This window comes from Notamacropus eugenii, chromosome 2 (assembly GCF_028372415.1).
Source record: "Notamacropus eugenii isolate mMacEug1 chromosome 2, mMacEug1.pri_v2, whole genome shotgun sequence".
Classification (NCBI taxonomy): Eukaryota; Metazoa; Chordata; class Mammalia; order Diprotodontia; family Macropodidae; genus Notamacropus; species Notamacropus eugenii.
In genome coordinates this window covers 38840928-38858920 of record NC_092873.1, presented here as the reverse complement: position 1 = coordinate 38858920, position 17993 = coordinate 38840928, and the positions used below count along the sequence as shown (strand labels likewise).

The window sequence follows — 17993 nt, the reverse complement described above, 5'->3', positions numbered from 1 at the left end:
TTCCTGACTCCCAATCCTGTGCCCAGGCCACTGCTCTAGGATGCCCCTCTTCAAAGGCTGGCTTAGATGGCTCCACCCTACCCATAGTACTGGGTTGTCTGTTCCCATGATCAAGAAGGAGAAAGAGGAAGAGCTCCATACAGCAACAACACAGCAAAGTTTCCAAGATCAAAACTGACTGTAACCTGATGGAGGGCTGCACCCCCCACTTAACCAACCGGCTTCCAAAGAGGTATTTGGTCAGTGAGTGCCTGCTCCCCTTCCAAGTCTCTCCTAATCCAGCTGAGGGGACATAGCAATGGGCATAAGGTTAACACCTTTGAGCTTAGTCATATCCACATTCCCTATGACCAGAAGATGAGGTGGCCTGGTCAGTTGTCAAGAGCAAAGGATACAGGTTCTGGTTCCCACATGGCATCAAAAGACCTAAAAGAAAGCCCAGCACAATAAGGAAGGTTTTCAGGAGGCCAGGGACAACAGCTGCAGAGGTGACCTGCACCAATGGAAGGAGTACCCACTCTAGTCCACTGCCTCTATTCCAGGCACCAGATGAGACCTCGGCATCAGAAACATGATTCCAGAGGACTAATCATGAAGAACCTGCCCCATCTCTGGACAGGGGATGGACTTAGGGTACAGACTGAGATGGGTACCCAGTATCAAATGAAATGTCAGGAATTTGGAGTTGTGTTTCCTTGTGGTGACCTAGCTGAGCCCCGGTCCTGAATTTTCACATCCTTCTTTCCTTATGACTCCAAAAGCATATAAGACATACACACACACAAACACACACACACGCACGCACGCACGCACGCACACACAGACACACACACACACATATACATGTGTGCATTCATATATATTTTTTGGACATGGCTAATGCAGGAATTTGTCTTGCTTGACTAAGCATATTTATTGAAAGGAACTCATTTTTCTTTTTTTTCTCCCAAGAGGAAGGGAGAAATGGGAGGGAGAGAAAATAAACTTTTGCTAATTTTTAAAAATCAATTTTTTTAAAAAAGTGACCTACGGGTCAGGTACAATCTCTGCCCAGTAAGGTAATAATATAAGAGCTCTGCCCAGAGAGCTAAGGCACAAGAAAAGAAAGATGTGTAAATTCAGGAGCCAGGGCTGGGCTAGGTCACCACAATGAAACACAACTCCGAATTCCTAACACCTCGTCTAACATTCTGAGTAATAACTCTCAGAATGCACCAACCAACTTTCTGGTGTGATCCAGAGACTGCTACAGAGGTAGCAAAAACAAGGTCAAGACAATAGTGTCTCTGATTTTCCAAAATTAACCCAACTCTCCAGTTGAAAACTCAAAGCCTAAGTAAGAACAGAGCCTAGTTATCCAGCCAAGTCATAGATTCCTTAAAACAGGAATTTATAAATGGAAATGCTGACATGTCAACCACAACACTGTGAATACGCTGCTGTTCTAACTACTGTATTTCCATGGAATGGAAAAAGGAAAGGAAAAAAGAGGTCAAACTCTTACAAGGAGCCAGGGTTTCCAAATTCCATCCCCTGTCAGGACATAGCCAACCTTGCCCTATCAGCATCACTACTGCAATTTCTAACAGATGCAGCCTCCAACTGGGAATGGAATTTTCCTTCCGCAAGTACAAACTTTTAGCAGTAAAAGGCAAAAGGGCACTGGGCTGCAGCCAGGGCAGTTACAGTAGTGAAGAACTGCATTTTCTCGACTTGAATTCAGACATGTGTCTGTCTGACTTTGACTTGGAAACAAGCAGATGGCAAAAGTTACTCTTGACCTTCTTTCTTGGCCACTGGAGAATGCCAACATCAATGGCGATGCGTCAGAAGAGGAACAAATTACTGTGCTCCCTCTAGCAGGCCATTCTGTGACAACCATTTGTGATGATCATCCTACAGACAAGTGGGGTCTGATGGATTTCTAGGGTTGGGAAGGAAACAGTCTCACTGCTAGTTAGACTGCTGGACTTGTTAGAGAGCTAACTACAGAATTTCAAGCCTGACAGTTGATTTTTTTGTAGGTTTGTGCAACTTCTGTTGAATATTTACTGGATACAAAAACTTAGGACTCCACGGCAAATCAAAGACACAATACGATTTTTTAAAAATCCAAGATCTGTTGCTGCAATCTCATTCTCAATTTAAAAAAAGGAATACTTTAAGTAGGAAGTCAGGTAATTATTAGACTCCTTTATTATGAAAAAAAGAAACTTCAAATAAGACCAAATCAATAGAAGACAAAAGAGCTCAGAGCTGAAATAATATATTAACACAACCTTCCAAGCTAATCCTAAAAGTCATGCTTAGGTTTTGGGAGTTGGAAGGGTCCTCTGAAACCAACTAGCCCAAACCCACTTGATTGTGCAGATGAGGAAAGCAAGGCCCAGAAAAGCAAAGCAGCTTGCCTGAGTGGCAATGTGGGTTAATAAAAAGCAGAGCTCAGAATCAGGAAGACCTGGGTTCAAAAGCTGCCTTAGACATTTATTAGCTCTTTAGGAAAGTTACTTAGTTTCCCTAATCCTGTTTTTTCACCTGTAAAATGAACACAGTGACCCCTGGAGTATTTGCCCACCTGCTGGAGAAGGGGGGAGACAAGGAGAGAAGGCTCAAAGGAGACCATGTATATAAAAGTGATTTATAAACTTTAAAGGACTATATAAACTTTAGAAAAGAGGAGGAGGAGGATGACAGTTCAAAGTCACACAGTATGGAGCAGAGCCAGGACTAATGGACTTCCTGCCACCCCTCTTGTCTGATTTGACTCAGACAGGATTTGTAAACCAACACCAGAGGTCTTTCCTCTGGCCTCCCAAATTTTCAAAGCACTGACTGTCATTGAGTTCACTTGGCTCCGGAAACAGGAGCTGGGTCCCAATCCTACCTGTGTGGCCTTGGTCACTCAACCTCCCGAGATTTCAGTCTCCTCATCTATAAAACAAGAGAGTCCAAAACAGCCTCTGGTGTCCTGTGCATTCCTAGAATCAGCTGAAGTCAGTATTACCATTTTAGGATGTTGGTAATGAGGTGAGGCAGACAAGAGTGCTCCAGGCAGATGGAGCAAGCAGGATGCAGGATGTAAGAAATGAGATAAGATGGAGGGTGTGACGAGTCAGAAAAGTACTGAAGTTCCCCCCACTTACCTGTGTGCTTTCACAAAGCACCCTCCGTTCCAGAACAATTTGTCCCCCGCTTCTCCCATTCCATAAAATTGTATTTAAACCAGACCTTTAAGCTAGCCTTTGCCTCCTATGAGAAGCAGGCCCGCTTGGGTGTATCACCCCAATAAATGTCTTTAATTTGGAGAAGTGTCTGAGTGAATTTCAGAGTATCTATTGATCATCATTTCAGGTGGCACCCCAACACTCTTGGGTTATCATTGGTACAGAAACTGAAGCGCAGAACATCAAAATAAACTGCTTTACACATATCTCCAATTTAAAGAGCTTCATCAAAAAATATCCAATGCCTATTAACAGGAGTTATTAACAAAAAAGCAACCATCTTGAAACATCTAGTACGACAGATAATTTAAGGTAATTGCTTCTAAACAACAAAATGACTAAAAGTACAATACATACATGATGTAGGAGTGGTGGCTAACGACCTTCCATTATTAGCGAGACCAGCACTTCTCTCATGGACTGAGCTGAACCATCTCCACTCCCTTCCCTGACTTTCCTCAGTCCATGATGCCAATGTGCAGGACAGTCAGCCAGGTACCATGAGAGGGATGGAGTGGCCTTGGCCTCATTATAAGAGATTCTAGCCAACTAAGCTAACTGCTGATAAACTCACTAAAAACAACTGATAATAACTACAAGTGAAAAGATATCTTTATAGGGACAGATGGTAGAGATGACAGAAGAGTCACTGGAAAGGTCCATTTCAGAAAATCTTAGGCCAGAAGAAATCCATTACTTTTCTAATTAGTCAAGGAAGACATCAAAGAAGAGGAATGATTTTATAATCTGAATGAAGAAAGAAGCTTTGGCAAGCTGGTGGTGTGCAAACGATTCCAGGCCTGGGTTCAAGCAGGGCTTGGAGGTAAACTGGGAAGGGCATGTGTGCTGGAGGCAAGTGGAGGGAGCAGGTTAGGACCTGAGAGGAAACAAAGCAGGTGAGGCAGCTCTGACTGGACTTTGAGACAGTGAGCAAGGATCCTGGCCCAGAAGAGGGGAGCAGCAGTATCTTTTATTAGCCAGAGTATTAAAAGCATTCAATTCCCATACTTTGTTCCATGTCTACAGGAAAGACTGGATGAATGGGCTTTATCACTACTGAAAAAAAGACCACTGTCATGTGTCCCACTGCTTCTAAGTACAATCCCACTGCCTCTAAGACTTTCCCAAAGGCCATGGAACTGAAGAGACAAGGCTACTGGAGGCAAGACAGCCTGGGCCTAGTCTAAGAATGAGAAGGAAAGGAGTGAAAGGAAAAAAATTCACAGACTCTAGTCACAGTTTAGAGGCACCGAGCAAACAAGGACAAACAATAAAATGGTCCACCATTTTAAGGCAACTCAAATGTAGAGTTCTTTGTCCACACGTAGGAAGAGAAAGGCTTGCCCTCTTTCCTTTCTTTAGGGATAGACTGCCTACACTTTGCAAAGATGGGTAGCAAAGCAGAGCTTTTCGGCAGTGTAACGACACATAGGTAATAAGCAGGAGGAGAGATGAAGATAAATTGAAATCATTACTGTGGTTAAATAAACCATTATGGAAGTTCCACAGTCCTTGTCCTGGCTACAATCACAATGATGCTCTAGGAGGTGATAAAGCAGCACCTGTTCACTTGGACGCAGCTCAGGAAGCAAAGGCTGGCCGACAGAGGCAGCTTCTGGGTTAGAAGAAATCCCCTGGAGGGATAGCAATGCCTGAACCCAAAGCCTGGGCCTTGGGTCTCTCCAGCGAAGGTAGCTGGTTTCCACATTCCCCACCTCTCAGAAGCATCAGAAATGACTGCTATGTGGGGTTCTGCCCCTGTGTAGATATGTCTACCTGCAAAAGGAGTTGCTGGGAAGATTCTTTCTCCAGTTTGCAGGATTGGCTTCAAAACATGACAAAATATCCTCCCAGAAAGGGAGACTAAATAGGCCTGTTTGGAAAAAGTTTTGAGATCACTCTTTGAAAAGGATTTAGTTCATTAAAGCAAGAGGAGACACTAGAAAAATGTCAGTTTCTCGCCCTGTACGAGCTCTTCTTTTTCTATTACCTACATTTCTATCCTTCTTTAGCTAAAGAATGGCCGATCTTCTGAAAACACCGTTTTCCTCAGGAAAAAATATGATGGGACACTTTGAAAGGACATGAGAAAAATGCTCAGCATGTGCCAGCAAGGACTGTGAAGGCATCATCTCAGTTCAGTAACAACAACAGCTCGCATTTATGCAGCACTTCACAAATACTGTCGCATTGGACCCTCCCCAAAACCCTGGGAGGCAGATGCTGTTATTATTATCTCCATTTTACGCATGAGGAAACTAAAGCAGACAGAGGTAAAGTGACTTGCCCAGGGTCACACAGCTAGTAAGTATCTAAGGCTGTACTTGTGCTCTGGTCCTTCTGACTCTCACACTGTACTATCTGGATGCCCTCTAATATCCATGGATGCATTCAAGGTGGTCTCATGCTGTTAAAATACTTCTTTATAGCCAACTCTCATTCTGGATGAAGAGATCAAAGCCGTGTAGCTTGGAAGACATTTCTTTCCTTAACAAACAAAAACTACTTTTTTTTTTTTTTGGCTTCTATGCCTGACAGGCACTATCCTAATTCTAAAGATGGAAAGAGCACCTCACTTTTTCCCTGGAGGGCAACGTGCTTCTCTGGGGAACTCTCATGAGAGAGCCAGCGTTGGCAGGCCTCTTCATCAGTGGAAAATGAAAGAGGATTTAAGCAGCACTTCCTTGGAAACAGCGTGCATCAGTGGCAAAGACCAGAACAGAGCTGGGGCCTCTTGGTTCCCAATTCAGGGCTCTGCGTTAAGGCTGTGATGAAGGGCAGAGCTGGAACCCAGGAAGCATCATCCTCAGGCCCACTCTGATCAAAGGTTGAGTCTCCCAGCTTCCCTGCAGCCAGGGCCCCAGCTGCTATTTAGCTGCCTTCTCTCTCCTGCCTGGGAACTGGACAAACACTAGCTGCTCTAGGAGTTAATGATCACCACATTGATGATGATGATGAGACAGCCATAACTCACCAAGTATCACCGTCAGTGACACTAGTAACTCCCATGAATATATCATGCTGTTAAGCTTTACAAAGCACTTTTCTCAGAACCCTAGGAGGTAGGCCTCACAGAGGACTGAGGCTTAAGGAGGGGAAATGGCTTACCTGTGATTCCACAGCCACACCCTGGTATGTGAATCACAGCCCAAACACCAACCTCCCATTCCAGTGCTTTCCACTAGGCCTCATGAATGCAAGTCTGCTCTTAAAGACTAGGGATCTGGAGACTTGACACCACAAGCAATTTCCCTAAACTCTCTCACAGACCATTCATTTCTGATCATGATAATCATTTCAACAATTAAGAGGAGGGGGAAAGTAAGTGGAACACAGATCTGGTAATGAATTTGATGGGTTGCTTAGAGCAGGAAACACACTGTCAGGACAGGACCAGGAGTCCAAAGATGATAGAAGGGTTGCTGAATTTAGAGTCACAAGCTCTGGGTGTGAATCCTGACTCTGCCACTTATTACCTGAACCTTAACCTCTTGGAGACTCAGTCCCTCATTTGGAAAATGAGGAGATAGGAATAGGGAACCTTTAAAGCTCCTTCTGGCTCTATGTCTATGATCCTGTAATTCCAACTCTGCTATTTACTCGATGTGTGACCTTGGCCAAGTCAATGGGCTTCAGTTTCCCCTTCCATAAAATGAAGATAAGAGTCTTCACAGCTGTCTCACAGGGCTATTGTGAGGATCAAATGAGACACTGGGTGAAAAGTTACCTATTACCTATCAAATGCTACAGAAACATGGCATATTGTCAATATTACCATAACATCAGTAGTATGATACTAGATAGCTAATTATTATTATCACACTCAATTCAAACCAGCAAAAGGTTATGTTTAATGGAATGCCAAGTGAGTCCGGTTATTTCATAAACGTCACGTAATCCTAAAGGCCCTAACTCACTAGGACACCATTTAAAAAAATAAAATAAAGCAAAACCCAGGGCCTTCCATAGAAGAGCCAGTCCAAGGGGCCCCTTCAGAGGACAGCGTGCTGGGCTGCAGGCCCCTTCCAGGTCTCAGAGGAGGCACAGGAAGGAGCAGGTGGCCAAGTTCTAGTGAAGGACTAAAGCAGGTGAGGCTCGTCCTGGCCACCATTCCAGAGGATAGCTATGCAAGGGCCAGGCTGCCTATATCTGCCATACTCAAAGGGTTTTAGGTTGTTTATAAAGGGGGGTAGCTGGTCCATTAACAATCATTCTTTGACAATTTGAGTGCCTTAACAGAGATACCCAAGAAATAGTAGACACTGTCCCTACATGTCTCTAGGGAAGATGTTTAAAAAATCAGTCTCCCTTGGCCCAAACACAGCCAGGTCCCTTCTCAAGGTTCCCTTCCTTCCCATTAAGGTCTCCACTTTGATTTGGGGTGCACCTCAAATGCTCATGAAATAAATCACTCTTGTAGGCGTTCTGACAGTGAACTTTCCTCTGTCCAAGGGGAGAGGAAAATACAGGGCCTCTCACCCTATAAAATGTCCCACTTTGGATCAGTCCTAATTCTACCAACTATGTGTTAGTCAAACAAAGCCTCCCTTCAGCAGACCAGCAGGCAGCTGATGCATAAGACCAACACTCTCGCCCCCACGAGCTGACAAGGATTCCATCCAAAAGTTCCCTTAAAACAGGTTTTAACTTCAGTTTGCATCACATAAGCGACTGGAAAAAGACGAATGGAGGAGATCAGAGGAAAAGCAATTACTTTTCCTGGGCTTCCTCTGTCTGGATTCTAAGCAGATGAAAAGACAATTCCATTGCAGACTGAAATGCTATTTAAACATTCTCGAAAATGTCGTCTTGCTCTCTGAAAGAGGAACTGTCTACTGTAGCCTTCTGTGACCTGGGAATACTGGGGGGAGGAGGGGGAGGAGGGGGAGGAGGAGAATGCCAACATGCCTGCCCTGCCACTGTATGATTTTCAGAGCAGTTCTCCAAGAACTGCATGTGTGCATGTGCTTGTGCGTGTGCGTGTGTGTGACAGAGAGAGACATGGAGGTTAAACATAAATATCTACCCCCTCTTTGTCTACAAAGCATGACACGATGTAAAAGCCTGATGAATCACCCCCTTTCTTTTTCACATATTTACAACCAAAGTACCAGAGGCTCTCCCAAGTATGTTTAAGTTTCCAGCATGCTGCTGGTAATGGGGGCTGGCTGCGTCACAGCAGCAGCATTCCCTTTCCAAACAGTAGTAAAGGGGGCAGCCTGGAAACACCCAGACCTCAATTCAGCGCTAAGCCACTTCAGAGAAGCACCATCCTTCACATGTATCCAGAGCCCGGTGCTTATTCTAAAGGATTTCCATTCTTTCATAGCTGACTTCATGGGCACAGCGTGGGACCTGACCACAGCAAGCACTGTGTCCATTCATTTCTTCCAAAGATCACACTGGCAGGGACCCCATCCACCAGGCCCAATGGCAGCTCTTCGGGGAGGGCCATTACTCAAACCAAAAATAAAAGCAATCAGGACTAAGAACCGAGCAAGCAGTTTAAGAAGCTGAAATGGGACATGGCCCTAAGAAGATGCCTCTAAGAAGCACTCACTCTACCTACCAGGGAGAGGTTAAAAAATAAATGGAAGAAGTTAGCTCTGTAAATGGAGAGGTAGAGGTGAAAGAAAATTCATTAGTCAGACTGGAATGAAAAGACAGAAGTGTAAATAAAACTGTAAATGCAAATCAACACTCATTAACACCTGACTACCAGATTCCTCGCAGCAAAAAGCCGTTTTCTGAGAGCCACTAGAATGGTAAAGGGAAATCTAAGAGACCAGTTAAGTCCTTTAATCACATGTTGAGAACTGGGCTGGGTAACCAAGAACCAGACAAGGCCCTACCCACAAGAAACTCACAGTCTATTGGCTACATTAAAAGGAGGAGGGCACAAGTGATGAGGGCCTAAGTAAGTGATGGACGGTATTAAAACATTATAGGACACACACAGTAAGTCTTTATTTTTTAAATAAGAAAGCATCAACTCAAGAAAGTCAAACAAAACACGCAACAGAATCGGGACAACTAGAAGAGGATTCTAAAGGGAATTGAGAATTCATTCATTCCTTCTTTCAACAAACATTTAATATGTGTGTGTGTGTGTGTGTGTGTGTGTGTGTGTGTGTGTGTGTGATATTGTGCTGGTTGTAGAGACAGCAAAGACAACAGCAAATAATCCCAGCCCTCAAGGAACTTAATGGCTATTGAGGAAAGGGGTAGAGGAGAAATAATGAAGTTCATGGGTACTCTGCTATAACCATAATTCCTAAAAGAACATTGTTTTGGGTTCAGATCTGTGATGGATTTCCTTTGTGAAGGGAATTCCCAGTGAGGAAACTGACTCTAATGATACAGACTGATTTATAATCTCCAAGAGCCATTAATGATACAGACTGATTTATAATCTCCAAGAGCCATCCGAGTCCTGAGAGGTGACTTGGTCAGGGTCACACAGCCAGTGAGTGTTGGGGGGCACAAAGACTTTCGGGGGTCTCTGAGACTCCAAGGCCAAGCACTGAATGTCAAGATGCATAAAGTAAAATCTGACTGTACAGGAAATCATTTCTAGATTGTCACTTGGCCTTTCTGTCATCTGACTCCCCCTCCCCCCCTCGATTTCCTTTCCTCCTGAGGGGTGAAGTTGATGGATGCATTCAGTGGGAACTCTCTTCTCCTAGGTCAGGTAGCATGAGAACTGCAGGTTGTATCACCTTTTTGGAGATTATTGCATTTTGCAGCTACTGGAATATCAGGAAACGTCTCAACCATTGAGTTTCATCCAGCAGCAGCACAGACAGCAAGTGAGGGCAGAGGAGATGTATGACACTGGGCAGTGTGAGCTAGAGGAGTTCAAGCCATACTCCCCCAGCCACAAACCAGCCATCCCTTTGGTCCTTGGGAACCACCTTGCCATGGGTGTCAATAATAAAAAAGATATCAAGGAAGCTCGCCAAAACCCATCCCTCCTACTGGACACACAAGCTATGGTTTCCTGCCAATGGGATAGCTCAGAAGAATGTTCTGTCCGAAGGCAGCCGAGCTTACTGGTCATTTAGTGGCTAAAACCTTTAGGGCAAGGGAGAAGGAGGAGGAATCCAAGGCTAAGCGCCAGGCAGGGGGACAGACTACTTACGTGCCTTCCATCCTGCCCCACGTTAGTCTGACCTCTCACTACAGTGCGAATGTTGTCATCCAGTCTTCTGGAAGAAAAAAAATGGCATGGTTCATCAAAACAATCTCTAGCTTGGGCAGACGGGAGCCAAAAGTATTCTGTAATTTACCGTATAGCTTCTCGCCTGCAGATTCCAATCTCCTACCTCCCACCCCCCAAAGAACTGGAAAAAAAAAGAAAGAAGCACAAATTGCTGTGGGAGGTCTAGGCCACTGCAGTGACAGTGACAGCTTCATTTGTTTAAAAATGCTACACGTGCTTCAGATTCAAACACAAATGAACAAGACCCAAAGGCTCAGTTCCTATTCATTCCTACACAGGCCAGTCTGCTGAGAGCTAAGAACAAGGAACATGAAAGACAATGACACTTTATGGCAACAAGACATATGACTTAAACAACTGGAGAGAAAAACTGGCGCTGAGCAGTCCGGCTACTACAACCACTTGAAGGAGGCCGAGACAGCCCAGAATCAACTGTCAATCATCTGGGACCCAGGAATCCAGTCTGCATCTCTGCAGTTAAGACTTCCTCCCTGCTGTCACTCAATGTCAGCCATTCCACCACATCTCACTGAATAACTGCACTTCTTGCATGAAGAACCAATAAAAGTGAGAGGTGGCGCGAAGGTTTGGGTGTAAGCTGGGATCATCAATGGCTCCCCAGTGTCTTTGCAGTGTGGTCTCCACTAATAATTTGCTGCTATAAATCCATGACACTCGATGTCCCTTATAGTCCCTTACAGACACAGGAATAACTTCTGCACGGGTGCTCTGGTATGGTGGAAGAGCTCTGGGCTTGGAGACAAGGGAAGCCTGGGTTTAAGTGCCACTCCTAACACTTACTAGCTGTGGGACTTGGAGCAACTCATAATCTGAGTCCCAACTTCTTCACCTGTAAAATGGGAATGCTATTACTCACAATACCTACCTCACAAAGTTCGTGCAAGCAACAACTGAGATAATGTCCATCAAGTGTTTTGTAAATCTTAAAGTACCAAATAAACGTCAGCTCCTATTATTATTATGAACCTACTCAAACTCATTAGTGGCATGGGTTATGCATGCCACTAAAGAGGCAGAGGAGGGGGAAAAAAATCATCCCCTAGAATCAAAAGGAATATTGCCTTCACTGAAAATGTAAATTTTCAGTGGGAATGGGAGACGCAGTGTCAACCTCAAACAGCTAGGCCACTTCCTGGGCAGCAAGAAGGGCAGGGCCAGCCAGCTCTCTCTACCCGTTTGGCCCAGAAATCCTATGGCCACTGCAGCGCACATACCCCAAAGAGGTCAATAATCAATAGAAAGGTCCCATACACAACAAAATATTGAGAGTAGCCCTTTTTGCACCTGGAAGAAGACACATACTCATCAATTGGGGAAAGGCTTTTGTGGAATGTCATATGGAACAGATCTGTGATTTCACTGGTGTAAGCAACTCCCAGGTGAACAAATTCCCATCGCCAATGCAGCTGAGCATCTTCTCTACAATTTATAATCTAGAGAGCTGTCAAACTTCATTGCACAAAAGTTGGCAGAGCAGCATATTAAAACGAAATTGAGAAATGTTTAACAAAATAAGTTAAAATACAACATAGATGATGCCAATTTGTGGTTTTCTAGATTATTATGCAGCCCTGTTTTTATTTCAGTTTGACATCACCAGCCTAAGCCCTGTGAAGTTACATGGCCTGTCCAGGGTACATGGCCAGGATGCGTCAAAGACAAGACTCAAATCCTGGTCTTCCTGAATCCAAAGCCATCTCTTTTTTCACTACATTACATTGCCTCTTATGGCATGTGAATATAATGAAATCTATGATATTATATAACATAACGAAATGATGATATGAATGCAGAGAAGACTGAGATAATTTATATGAATTGGTGCAGAGTGAAGAAAGCAGAACCAAGAAAAAAGATACATAATGGCTACAATAATATAAATGGAAATAACATCAAAATGACCAAAACTGGATGCTGGGAAATTAAAAAGATTAAGCTTAGCTCCAGAGAAAGATAGAAGAATGTACTACCCCTCCTTTGGGGAGGGGGAGCCAAGGGATTAGAAGGGGAATGACTGGGGGGGGAGGGGGGCCTATCAGGAGTGTAGAATGTTGTCCAGAAAGCTCAACTTAGTTGATGAGTTTAGTTTTGCTGAAGTTTTTTTTTATTCTTTAGTAGAAGGAATAGCTCTCTGTGAGGGAGAAAGGGAAAGGAAATGCTGGGAAACAAAAGTAACATAAAAACTAATTATGTCCATAAAATCTGATTTTTAATAAAATTAAAATAATTTGTAATACTAAGTTGGTTTCCCCTTGACGCCTCCCTGGCAAGTTCTGAAGCCCACATTCCCTAATGTCATCTGGTGTATACGTTAGGGCCATAAGCACAGCTCTATTTTACTAAGTCTAAAGAAAGTTCAATGCAGGTTGGTCTGCTCACAGGGAAAAAAGCTGTATCATTCATTAGAAAATCCAGCAGAACTTTTTTGTTTTTCTTTTATTATCCAGTGTTTAGGATTAACCTTGCTACTGCTCCCTCCTTCTTGTATGACTAATTGAGAGCTGACCCTAAGGCTAATTTCTTTGGCACAAGAATCCTACAGAAACTCAGATGAAAAATGAGGCCTTTAAAAAAAAAATCAAGATAAAACTTGAGATTTCAAAATTCCCTGTGGCTCAGCACTATCTAGAAGACAACAGCTGAACCAACACATGCTTTAGCCTTCCCAAAATTTATGAAGACAAGGAAAATGCTGGGTTACATACCTTATTTTCAATCGAATTTTGTTCACGATTTCATCTATGTTTGCCAGAGACTAAAGAGGGAAAAAAGAGAGAGAGTCAGTCTAGCTGTTATTTCAGTTAACAGAGTTCCCCTTCCTTGGAAAATAACAGGCTGCATTTATGAACCCTCTAAAGGAAAACTAATAGCATCGACTACTTTATAAATGAAAACCGGTTCCCTCTTTTAGCCTCAGCTACAACATATGACAGAAAATTTGAGGAAATGCCGCCCTCTTGTGGACAAAGTTGAAAAGGTACAAATGTAAAGCCCAATTTCAAACATTTCAAAGACTGGATGACCAGTCTGCTGAGGTTGCTGAGGGCTGGCAGGGCCTGAGAAATCAAACTGCTCTATTCCCTCACTTTCATGATGAGCTAACTGAGGCTCAGAGCAGCTGTCAGCTAGCCTGTTCGGTGCAAGAATCCACTGGCAACATCGAAACATCTACTTTCAATGAAGAAGTCCCATTTCCCACTTTTCCGTTCCTCCGATCAAACCTTCAGGTCTTTCTCGCTGTTGCACATAACAAAGAAGAGCGAGCAAAAGAACAAGGAGTTTACAATGCAGACAGAGGTGAAGGAAATCGTCAAAAGCTTTCCCTAATGATTTTCTGAAATCCATGGGCAGTTTTAGTCACGGACATATGATGAGATGGGGTGAACTACTCTTACGGGTGAGGCCAAAGCAGCTGTATTTCAGTAGAAATGCATACAGAATATCACCCTGGGCGTAAGGAGACCTGGTCCTAGCTCCATCATTTATTTAACTCTGGGCAGTTATTTCATTGCTCTGGGCCTCAGTTCCTTCATCTGTCAAATGAAGGGGGAAGAAGGGGAAAGAATGCCTCCTACAATGCCTGGGGACTACTGAACAAAATGCCTGTTGAGTATCTAGCCCCACTGCTAGAGGGCGCTGCCTTCAAAACTCAGGTCAAGAGCCAAATTGCTGACACAGGGATTCTCCAAAGAGATCTTGAATTCTAAATTCTCAATCTAAATGTCCAAAGGGACTGACCCCATCTGTCAATTCTCCATCCAAGACATCCCTGGTGGAGAAACAAAGCCAAGTGCAAGTCATGTCATCATTTCTCTGATGGCATGGTCTTCTTTGGCAACAGAGGACCAACACAAGAGAGGGAGAAGAGATCCCTGTTCAGGTAGGACTGGACTCAGTGACCTCTGAAATCCCTGCAACTTTGAGGTTTTGTGATTTCTGGCCCTTCCCGAACTATCCCACTTCCACTGCCAGTACCTTGACTCAGGCCATCTTTAACTCTCCCCCAGGCCACTACAAAGGCCTACAAACCAGTGACTGGCTGGATCTTCTTCACTTCCTGTCTATCCTTTGCACTCCTGATCAAAGACAGGTATGATGCCATCCCAAAACTACTAAGAGTCCTAGGTGTTCCCCCACTAGCTATAGGGTCATGTTCAAACCCCTTACAAGACATGCTGTTTTCAGGCCCTCCCTAAGCAGAGGCTTGCAGGATCAGAGACTGAGCTGGAAAGGACCTTACAGGTCATGCAGGTCAACCTTGCTGAAAGCTTCCAAAAGCCTCCAGTAAAGTGCAAGCAAGCACACCTTTCAAGTGACTATGGCAGTAAATGAGTGAGAACTTCAGCCATAACCTTGAACCCAAAATGCCAGGCGCCACCCTGAACCAGCTAGGCACTGTAGTGGCCTGGCCCCTGGAAGCTGTGGAACCTTGATCATTTTTTCCTTCCCCCTGTATCTGCTGCATTTTATCAGTGACAAAGTGAAAACACAGGAACAGTAGGCAACCTCTCCAAGGTCACAATCTGAGGCACAGGCAAGATTAGAACCAGCCAGCCCTGCTGCTGAGTCTGGATCACAAATTCACCAGCTGCATCAAAGGCCATCAGCCAGCATCCAGGGATGAGGGGGGCCAAGTTTTCCCTTTCACTTCTGAAAACTTCTAGAACGTTCTACAATCTCCTTGGTAGCTGTCTTGCTTGTATTGGAAAGGCAGCAAGGTGCAGGGATAAGCATACTGGCCTCGGAGTTCAAGGATGTGAAGCCTGACTTACTAGCTGAGTGACCTTGAACAAGCAATGTCATTTCTCTTCAAATAATCTTTTAAAGAATTACCAGATGGAAAAGGCCCTCTCCTTCCTCTAGCTCACACCTCTTTCATTATTTAAGTCAGATGCTCCCTAAATTCTCCCAGGCAGATAAGATTCTGCCGCTCATTTTTTTTAAGGTAACTTCCTCCCCCATAATCCACTCTCACTCTTCCAATGTTACTAAATCACATCGCAATCTACTCTGCCCAGTTCAAATCCCTCTAGCTCATTGCCAACAAACATCTGTGTGCCCTGGGGCACACACAACAGCTCCAGTTTCTAATTTTTGTCTGCTAAGGTTCTAACAACAAACATGGACCCTAAAGGAAACTGAGCAAGCCATGGCACCAGTTTATCTGTTCTCTCTTCATCAAGGTTTCCCGGAAATCGATGTTAACCATGACATTCGGGTTCATCATCTATGCCACTATAACACTGGGCCTAGTGGGAGGAGAAGCCCTGGGAGCTTTGGTATGACAGAAAGGATCATCTATTCCCAGAAGTGTGATCAGATGTGATCCTAGTGTTAATAACAGTGCCCCCCCCCCCCCATTTTCTACTGTATCCACCTCCAGATGACACAGACTCATGCACCTTGGATCAACAGGTTAAAGAGCAGAGAAAAGGGAACGCAGAGTGCGTGGCAAGCATTAGGTTCTGCCTCCAGTCCCAAGTTCTTTGTTGGTTTCTAAGGAACCTTGCTCTGGGTGTGGAGAGATTGATTCCCAAACCTCTGACACAATCCAACCAAAGCACTGCCTCCTATCAGGAGCACAGGACCTCCTGTCACCATTCCTGATCTTTCTGCAGCTATAGACACTGATGGCCCCACCTTCCTTCAGTGCCCATGACAGCGCTTCTCAGTCTCCTTTATGGGATTTTCCACCATGGCCTGGCCTCTGGGTACATGTGTACCATGGGCCCTTTTCTATTCTCTGCACACATTCTCTCACCTGCTCTCATGGGTACTCATACCAGAAGACTGCCAAGCTATACAGCGGGGCCACACCACTCTCCTGAGCTTCACCGACCACCACTAGGCCATCTTCATATGCATAGCCCATTGGCACCTCAGACAAGCCCAAAATGGAATCCATTCTCTTTCAGCCCAAAACTTCCTCTTCTCCTAACTTCTTCACTATAGGGTATAGAGGATAAAGTTCTAGGAGCAAAAGGGCCTTGTCTGGAGTCCTGCCTGGGACACCTGGTGCTGTGTGAGGCTGGTTAAATCACAACTTCTCTGGGTCCTCATCTGTAAACCAAGAATCAGGGCTGTTGGGATGATCTCTGCACTTATAAACCTTGAAGAACTATACAAATGTCATGAATTGTTTTTGTTGCAGTTAAGGGCACCACCATTCTCTTTGTCATTCTTTTCTTCCTCTCCCCATAATCAATCTGTGATTAAGTCTTGTCAATTCTCCTCCTAAAGCATCTCTTACATCCTCTCCTTCCTCTACCAAAGATTCCCAAAGTGGGCAATACCACCCCCTAGGATGCACTTGAATGATCCAGAGGGGCACTAGTAGCCTCAGGTGCAATTGGGGGGCACTGAATAAAAATAAAAGATAAAACTTTGAAAAACTGTTCATACATGCTTCATCTGTCGTGTAACAGAGTTAGTCACGGTGATTACATTTTTTTCCAAATAAACCCACAAAATGCAAGGTATAACCAATCAGTGGTCAAATCTGCCAACAAGTTTTAACAAGCAAGTGTTGGCAGGCAAGCATATTGCTCATTGTCAGGAAGTAGAGCAATGTATTGGCAGGAAATGTGTGCATAATGACTTGTTTACAATATGATACTATATAGTTACAATACAATATTGCATCATCAAAATTTCAATGCTGGAAAAATACTACAAATTTACAATAAATTATTAAATTTAAGATGTGTCATTTAAAAATATATGTATTTTATATATTTTTTGGAATGATGCAATTTAAAAAGAAAACATTAAAGGCTAAAGAAAATAAGAGTCCCAGGAGGGTGCTCAGTAAATTTTTTTTTTTGCATGACTGATTTAATTTAATTTTATGTCTGAACTTTTCAAAACATTTCATTTTTTTTAAATTTTTTTTTAAATTTATTTATTTAAGTTTTCAACATTCATTTCCAAAAAATTTTTGGGTTCCAAATTTTCTCCCCATTTCTCCCCTCCCCCTACGCCTAAATGCCGAGCATTCTAATTACCCTTATCACCAATCTGCCCTCCCATCTAACATCCCTCCCTTCCCTTATCCCCATCTTCTCTTTTGTCCCGTAGGGCAAGATAACTTTCTATACTCTATTACCTGTATTTCTTATTTCCTAGTTGCAAGAACAATACTCAACAGTTGTTCCTAAAACTTTGAGTTCCAGCTTCTCTTCATCCCTCCCTCCCCACCCATCCCCTTTGGGAAGGCAAGCAATTCAATAGAGGCCATATCTGTGTAGTTTTGCAAATGACTTCCATAATAGTAGCATTGTGTAAGACTAACTATATTTCCCTCCATCCTATCCTGTCCCCCATTGCTTCTATTCTCTCTTTTGATCCTGTCCCTCCCCAAGAGTGTTGACTTCAAATTGCTCCCTTCTCTCATTGCCCTCTCTTCCATCATCCCCCTTATCCCCTTCTCCCCCACTTTCCTGTATTGTAAGATAGGTTTTCATACCAAAATGAGTGTGCATTTTATTCCTTCCTTTAGTCGAATGTGATGAGAGTAAGCTTCATGT

At 43.8% G+C, this 17993-nt stretch overlaps 1 protein-coding gene across 2 annotated transcripts in view; it reads right to left on the bottom strand.

Annotated features, from left to right (window-relative positions):
• VPS53 (VPS53 subunit of GARP complex) overlaps nt 1–17993 on the bottom strand; it is a 148292-nt gene that overhangs the window by 108965 nt on the left and 21334 nt on the right. Inside the window, exons 3-4 of one of the 2 annotated variants that reach the window (XM_072639900.1) lie at nt 13173–13222; nt 10366–10432 (exon numbers count right to left, since the gene is read on the bottom strand). In XM_072639900.1, the coding sequence (XP_072496001.1) occupies nt 10366–10432; nt 13173–13222 (117 nt within the window). The remainder of the gene's footprint in view (nt 1–10365; nt 10433–13172; nt 13223–17993) is intronic. The other variant, XM_072639901.1, reaches the window with a different exon arrangement.